This window comes from Cavia porcellus, unplaced genomic scaffold (assembly GCF_034190915.1).
Source record: "Cavia porcellus strain 051 isolate PalLab524CR breed Dunkin Hartley unplaced genomic scaffold, mCavPor4.1 scaffold_16, whole genome shotgun sequence".
NCBI classification, from domain to species: domain Eukaryota; kingdom Metazoa; phylum Chordata; class Mammalia; order Rodentia; family Caviidae; genus Cavia; species Cavia porcellus.
The window spans coordinates 16949053-16957375 of NW_026947499.1; the positions used below are offsets into that span (position 1 = coordinate 16949053).

The 8323-nt window shown below is 43.1% G+C and overlaps 1 protein-coding gene across 1 annotated transcript; it reads right to left on the reverse strand.

The window, feature by feature from the left end:
- Positions 1-561: 561 nt before the first annotated feature.
- On the reverse strand, positions 562-8323 carry Srsf9 (serine and arginine rich splicing factor 9). Its single transcript, XM_003478436.5, has 4 exons — positions 8136-8323; positions 5467-5627; positions 3564-3736; positions 562-1067 (listed from the first exon to the last, which is right to left on the reverse strand). Exons 1-4 carry the CDS (start codon positions 8321-8323, stop codon positions 924-926), a joined length of 666 nt encoding a protein of 221 aa, XP_003478484.1. The 3' UTR covers positions 562-923.

Consider the following 8323-nt stretch of genomic DNA (forward strand, 5'->3'; position numbering starts at 1 on the left):
AAGGCAAGTGCTTATGCCGCTGAGCTAAATTCCCAGCCCCTGAATGGAGTTATTTTTACCAAACATACTGTACTTACATTTGTTCCTGGGTGCCTACTTAATTGGAGCAGACAGCTAACAGTGTTCAACACCATAGAGCCACCCTCCACCTCACAAAGTGGTTACATGCAAATGGAACCACACCTATAGTTTCTCCTTTTGCAAAGAGAACTTATCATAAAATAGCCCTCATGCTGTTTTCATTCTTTCCATTTCCTTCAACTTTTATTTTGTTTTTGTTTTTTTGTTTGAGACAGGGTCTGAATATGTAATTCAGGCTGGGTTTGAACTTACTATGTAGCCCAGCCTGGCCTCCAACTCAGTCTCAGCCTCTGGGTGGCAGGGACAATGGGTGTAAGTCACTCTGCCCCCATCTCTTTCTCTTTAAGGCAGTTTAATTTACAAAGTCAGGTTTGAATTAAGGGAAACCCTGGACTTGCATTGGAGGTGAACTTCTCAGGTCACCACAAAGTGTATCTGTCAGGTGAAATCTATATGCTTAATCAAGGACAACCACACATGTTAATTACTAAACATTTAAAATATATTTCTAAACAGAATGGGCCAACTCAGTCACAGTAGCTGCTGTTCTTCATAGCAGAGCAACCCACAAAGACACAGCACTGATTTTTTTTTTCCCATAATCAGGGGTGAAAAATATACAACTTGTTTCTGAACCAAAACCACAATGCCTGCAGTTTAAAACATGTCACTGCTAATATGGCCCTGGTAGAAATTATGTAGTTTTTTCCCTTAAAAAAAAAAATTTTAAAAAACTTCCTAAGACACTAAATCACCAATCTGGAATGTAGATTCTGAGCACAAAGCAGCTCAGGTCATCTAAAAAAAAAAAAAATAATAAAGAAAACCTCCCATCACCTGTCTCAGTAGGGCCTAAAAGGAGAGAAGTAGTGTGGGGAACCCCTGCTTTGGTACGGAGAGTCACGGCCCCTTGACCCAGACCGAGACCGTGAATAGCCATAGCTGGTGCTTCTCTCAGGATAAACTCGGATGTAGGAAGTTTCACCCTGAAATTCAAACAAAAGAGTAAAGAACAAGATAGAGTCAGAATAATAACCAAACCAGTATCTAACCTACTGCCTAATAATGATCAAGTCCTGAGCACTTACTGTGTGAAAGCAACTGTCATCTATTTCATTAAACACTCATGAGTTTATGAAAAATAAATACTCTTAATATCCCATTTCAAAAAAGAAAATAAAGCCTTAAGTTTTTTTCCTTTGTCCAGGGTCACAGAAATAATAAATAGCAATTTAACATGTTGGACATCATCTTATGCAAAAGCTAGCCTGGCAAGGCATGGTGGTACACAGCTGTAATCCTAGAACTAGGGGGAGGCCAAGGTAGGAGAATCACTACAAGTTCGAGGCCAGCCTGAGCTACTATTGAGTTCAAGGCCAATCTAGCAAGACCCTGTCTTTAAAAAAAAGGCAGGGGCTGGGATTTAGCTCAGTGGCTTAAGCACCTGCCTTGCAAGCAGGCAGTCCTGCTTCGATCACTGGCACCAATTAACAAAAAAAAAAAGGCAGTAGCTAGCCTGTATTGAACATCTTCTGGGTGTTAGGGCATTCTAGAGTCTAGATGCTTTACTGTCATAGGTTAGCTTCCTAGCGTCTTTTTTTTTTTTAAGTATTATTTGATGTTCTGGAAAGTCTTTTAACCACACTATTAACATGGTTATTTTGGTTATTCGAACATCTGGAGTTCCAAGTACCAACTCGGTTAAGAAATTAATCTTAAGTAAGTCCACACTAGCCGGACTCTAGGCCTTCTACCCTGAGCAAACATTTCAGAAGATCCAAAGTGAAAGAAACTAAATGTTATTTCCCTGTAGGTGAAAGTCACTGGATTCACCCATAGTGAAACCCTCCCATGTAGTATATTGAAGACCAGGTGCTATTCTGTTTCTGTTCCAAATTCAAATCCTTGAAGACAGCCTGACCAAAAACACTGATAAACAATGCAAGGGCTATTCTCAAACCTAGTGATGGCAAACCTTTTAGAGCTGTCAATAATACAAACAGCCCCACTGCATGCTGGACATGGTGGTATACACCTGCAACCCAGCACTTGGGAGGAGGTTGAGGCAGGAAGATCACTGCAAATTCAAGGCCAGCCTGCACTAGAAAGTGAGAACCTGTCTCAAAACAAAATGAAACATAAAAAAAATTTAAAAAAAAAAAAAAAAAACACGAAACATAACTAGTACCAAATAGCCTGCTATAGTACATGTGCCACAGGTTTGCCACCACTGCTCCAAGCCATAAAACTAGGGAATATACAAATCCTCAGAAAAGTCTAGAGATGTGACTCCCACCTTTTCATATATACCACAGCAACACAGGACAGATAACCAGGAAAATAATTCATTAGTGTTTGAAAGGATCCAAAGTAACAGCTGCCTTCCTAAAGAAAAGGACATGAAGAAATCCCAGCTAGCCATGTGTAGTGATGCATGCCTGTAATCCCAGCACTTGGGAGACTGAGGCAGGGGAATTGCTGTGAGTTTGAGGCCAGCCTGGGCTACAAAGTGAGTTGAAAGCCAGCCTGAACTGCACAGCAAGACCCTCTTTCCAAAAAAAAAAAAAAAAATCCCAGCTTGGTGTGGGTGGGACACATCTGTAATTCCAACACCTTGGAAAGCTAAGGCAGGAACTTTGTAAATTCAAGCTTAGTCTGGGCAATTTAGATCTTGTCTCAAAAATGAGCTGGGCATGGAAGTACATGCCTGTGATCCCAGCACCTGGGAGGCTGAGACAGGAGCCAAAAATCTGACACCAGCTTGAACTACAGGAGACCATGTTTCAAAAAGTGTGATAAAAAAATAATAAAAGGGGCTAGAGATCTAGCCCAGTGCAAAGGTCAGTAACTTCCTTCCCAAAAATCCCAAGCATAAGGTGACCAATTTTAAGATGTCAAGGTGGTTCAGATTTCAAAGAAAAGCCTTCAGTATGCTGGAAAATAATGGAAAGTCAGCCCACTGTCTAAAAACAATAAAGCTGGCCCATACTACCACCAGAGGAAGGATAATCATAAGGCCCAATGCTATTTAACACAACTGTAAAAGGTTGCTATAACCACATTATGACATACTACATCAATATTTTCTTCAGGTTAAAAATAATTATAAAGACATACTTTGTTGTACTATTACCTTCCAGGATTTAAGCATGACAAATTCCCTGGCTCTGTTCACTTCAAGTAAACCTTTAATGGTACTAGGAGGTTATCAAATGATAATTTTTCAATTAATTAAATTTTTTGATACAGGGTCTCACCATAGCGGTTCAGGCTGGCCTTGAACTCACTTTGTAGCCCAGGGTGGTCTCAAACTTGCAAACATCCCCGTCTTAGCATCCTGAGTGCTGGGATTACAGGCGTGCATCACCATGCCCGGCTTCAAATTATCATTTGTATGGCCTGCTGCTACTTCTGCTAGGGCCTGTTGCTAGCTTAGGTTCAAGCAGAGTGACCTGGGAACTCCATAAAAGGTAGGGACCCACCTCATGAGAGCGGAATTTGGTGTCATCCAGTTTACGCAGGGCATATTCCATATCTTCTTTTCTGAGATATTCAACCATCCCCATTCCATCCTTTTGGACATCTGCATAACAAACATCCCCAGCTTCTCGCATGTGATCTTTCAGGTCCTGCCAGCTGCCTGATGGAGGAAGTCCTAGGCATAGAGAACACAGCCCTGTTACAAGCCACCAATTCATATGATCTCTTCTCTGTGAGACCCAAAACCAGAGAAAAGCACTGAAGTATATATATGCCACACTACCTCAAAAAGTTGGTTCTAGATTAATCTTGTAGAGACCAAAACCTTCCCAACAGAGCATCTTATTTATAGGTTGAGATTTTTGAGAATTCACAACCTTTCTTTGTCCTTCAAGTTAATGCCAAACTCCCAAAACCACGTTCCAATCTTTTCCAATATGAAGTTTTCAATAATACCAGTTACTTCTTACCCAGGTTTCCCAGGACACAGAATTTTGAAACCAACCAACAAAATAACCTAAGTATGGCCAAAGTTAACAACACAACATCAAAAATACAAAAAGTATTTTCTTACAAGAGTGAATGATGGACAAACTAAACAAAGTACCTCTTAAGAGATCACCAACATTCTTCACTACAGTGAGGAGAAAGGTCTTATTCAGACACTAAAACTAGTTGGGAGTCATACGACCCTACCTGATTTCATGAAAAGGAAATGTGCTCCTGCTCACACAGGCTGTGTTTAGTGCTCACAGGACTGCAGCCATAATAGTTTTTCTAAGCAGATTTCAGAGCAGCATGAAGAGGAAAAAAAAAGAATGTATGACATCCTGAAGGAGGGAATAGAGTTCTGGGGTTAAGAAAAGTACAGAATACAAGACAGGCAGAGGCTGAGTATCATTCTTACACATTTGGGAATCTGCTATGGCATGGGAAATTCATCACATCCTAAAAAGATGCCAGGCTGCTCAATACATCTCACTCCAATAGGGTCCTAAAACTTGCCTGCACTGTGCACAAGTTCCCAGTATTTCCCACTGTACTAATATTTCAAAAACACACAGGCTTTTGACCTTAGCTCTTCAACACTTGTTAACACAACAAATGTTTTGTACTTCTATACTAAAGCAGAAATGTTTTATACTTTCCTAAATAACCTTCAAGATTCCAAGTTGTGGGGTTTTCTTTTTGATACAATCTACAAACCACCACAAAATCTGGTCTTTTGCAGGATCCACTGTTGGGTGAGTTGTTCAAATCTGGCTCCTGTAATAAATGTCTTTTCTATTAAGTCTGATACCAAGCTGTGTTCCCAAAGAAAAATGTCTTTACTATCCCAGCTGAAAGAATTTTGCCATCATCTTCCCTTGTCACCAATAGAAAATCCTCTTATAAGAAACATATTTATGTTCTAGGCCAAGAATGGTGGTACACACCTGTAATCCCACCACACAAGAGGCTCAGGAAGCTGAGGCAGGAAGGCTAGATAGTTTAAGACCAGCCTGAACTACACAGCAAGATTGTCTCAAAAAACAGAAAAAATTATGTTCTACCAAGGCTGGACTACTTGGTATAAGCTTAATTTACACTGGCCTCACTGGTAAGCTAGAGCAGGGTTTCAGACTGTCACTGTGGATGCATTACTGAAAACCCCACATATCCCACACACTGTTAAACAGTTAACATTTCTTACAGGCAGCCAGGCTAAGTCTTAAGTAATTTTTTTTCTTTTCAGACAGGGTCTCACCACATAGTCCAGGCTGGCCTCACTGGCTGTAGCCCTCACTGGCTTGAACTCGCAGCAGTCCTCCTGCCTCAGCCTTCAAGTTCTGGGACTGCACCACACCTGCCCTCAGACCAAGTAATTTACATGGATCATCTCATTCAATTTGAAAGGAATCATACCTGAAACAAGAACTCGAAAATCAGATCTTCTTGTAGGAGGTCCAGTCCTCCCACCACGGGGCCACCCACCCCGACCTCCATAAGTCCTGGGGAACTCCACACGAAGCCGACACTGGCCATAATCATAACCATTTCTTCCATAAATCGCATCCTCAGCATCTCTGCAAAAAAGTTTAAAGTTAGTGCTATCCAGAAGGTTTAATATTCCCAGTGAGGGACATACAGAAGGGAAGAGGGCAAAACAAACCAAAACCAGGATCTTGTATGTGTGCTTTGGTTGAAAACTTCATGGTGTTGAATTAAACCTTACAGCTGCTGCACACATTTTTCTAGATACCAAGTGATAATGGGATGACAAAAAAAAAACAAAAAACAAAAAACCCAAGATAATGGATTGGTAGAGATGAATTATAAAGGGACTAATTGAGAAAAATCAACCCCTTAATATCCTTCCATAAAGCTGATAGAAAAAAAATTTTTTTTAAGCCAGTCAAATTTAAGGGGGGGGGGAGATACCAACTTTAGTGACACTAATGTTAATAAGTTCTGATAACCCACTGCCATTGGACCAGCCGATAGAAAAACTTTTAAACGGAAGTCTCAGGGAGAAAAAAAGGCAGCTCAGAAGAAATTCAAATGATGCGTAGAGATGAAAACAGCTTTAAGTTTACCTTCTCTACACTATCAAACTACACTATCAAAACCACTGGGTACAATTTCACCAAGAGTAAATTTTTTAAAAGAAATTATTGGGCCGGGGATTCAGTTCAGCAGCATAAGCATTTGCCTAGCAAGCTTGAGGTCGAGAGTTCAATCCCCAGTACCAAAAAAATATATACATATCTATTTTTTGGTGGGTGCTGAGGACCAAACTCAGGCTCTTACCTGGTAGGCAAATGCTGCAATGAGGGTGTCATTCTGTGTTACAGATGCATAACTGCTTTACCAACATTCTAGGCCTAAAAGCAGTAAGACACAACCAGTGCAAACCTGATTGTATACCTTATGAAGTGCAACATGGGTGGAGCAGACTAAAAGGTTTAAGAACAAACAATACAGGAGCTAGGGATTTAGCTCAGCAACATAAGCACCTGCTTTGCAAACAGGCGGTGGTGAGTTCAATCCCTGGTACCGATTAAAAAAAAAAAAAAAACCAAACCAAAAAAAAAAAAAAAAAAAACATGAGAACAAACAATACAAATTGACTTGAATTCAAATCATTCTTCTGCCACTTAATATTCGCCTATGCCTAAGTGCTTAACCAAGGTTTTACATCTTTAAGCAATATGCCTATCTCACAGAGTTGTTAGGATTAAGTAAGATACTGGTGTCCAAAATGCTTGGTTTGAAACTTGTCACATAGTGGTATCAAAAGTTTTTCTATCAAAAAAAAAAATGAAGGTAAAAAATAACAATGTAACATCCCACAGCAAGTATGTACTGTAAGGACAAAACTTGAAGGCTAAAATTCTGTCTGGAAGCCAGTTTTATCAACAACCCTACAGATTCTCAAATTCCTCATCTGTAACAAAGTGTGGTTAACAATACCTACTTTGTAGTTCGTTGAAAATGCTAAACACACAACTCGGTCCTTGACGCGTAGGATGATTCAAAATACACTATGACTGTTACTAATGGGGCACAGCTTTCTCCCATTTAAATGTAAAAATGCCTAGTTCCACTTCTGAGGCAAATGTTGTGACAGTAAAGCCCTCTGAGTGCAGCTATTAAAAAAGCCTCAGCGCTGCCTGCCCCCTTGACCTCAGATGCTTTTTTGGCCCAATCTATACCTCCACCCCAGGAAGGCAAGACACCCTAAAGATAACGCTGGCAGTGAGACAGAGGTGTGGCCTTCCTTTAAAACGTGCCTGGAAACAGTAAGACTACTAAACCCCGAATGCAGCGACCATTACAATGAGGTAGTTTCTAAGAAGCACCAACTGCGGTTCTAAGTTCCTGGTCCCGGGCGGGGCACAGTGGCGAGAACTACACGGCACGACCCTGACTCTCTCTCAAAAAAAGTTAATGGTCACTTTGGGCCAATGTTTGCAAAACCACCAAAGAACCGGTAATAGGTGCACAGCTCTGGGTTCTCTAACATCTGCCGGGAGGGAGTGCAGAGTCTCCCTCCGGCTGAGGAAGCGCCTCCGGGCCCTCCTTCCCAGACGCCGGACTCGGGTACGCGCAGACGGGCGCGCACAGCCGGAGGCGGCTTCCACCAGAGACCACTTTACGCCCCACGCTCAAAAGCAGGGCCGCCCTGTCTACTCTTCCGCCACTCCCTCCTCAGATTCTGGCCGCGTCTCCCGCCTCAGTCGTCTCCAAGGCTGGGCCAGGCCCGCGGTTCCCGAGGCCAGACCGCTTCCCCTTCTGAGGGCGACTCCCCAGCCGCGAGGAAAAGAGCGCTTATTTTCCCCATCCCTGAGGCGCGTTTGGGCGGGCTTTGCCCTCCAAAGGCTCAGGTTTTGTATTTTTAAGTATAATAATAAAGGAAGTGACGACGGGCCAGGGGACTGCCAGAAGCCCGCGAGGCGAAGAGGCCGCCTCGTCCACCCGGGGGCGCCGCGAGGGGGTCCGCGCCGAGGGGGAAGGGAGGCGGGGAGGGGGAGGGGAAGGAGGGAAGGCCCAGGACCCGGCCTGCAGGCTGGCGGCGCGGTCGGGGTCCTCACCGAGGGTCCTCGAAGCGTACGAAGGCGAACGGCACGAGGCCGTGTCGGTTCTTGAGCTCGATCTCGCGGATGCGGCCGTACTTGTAAAACAGGTCCTCCAAGTCCTTCTCGCGCACGTCTGTCGGAAGGTTCCCCACGTAGATGCGCCCGTCGCCCTCGCCGCCGCGCTCGTCCGCCCAGCCCGACAT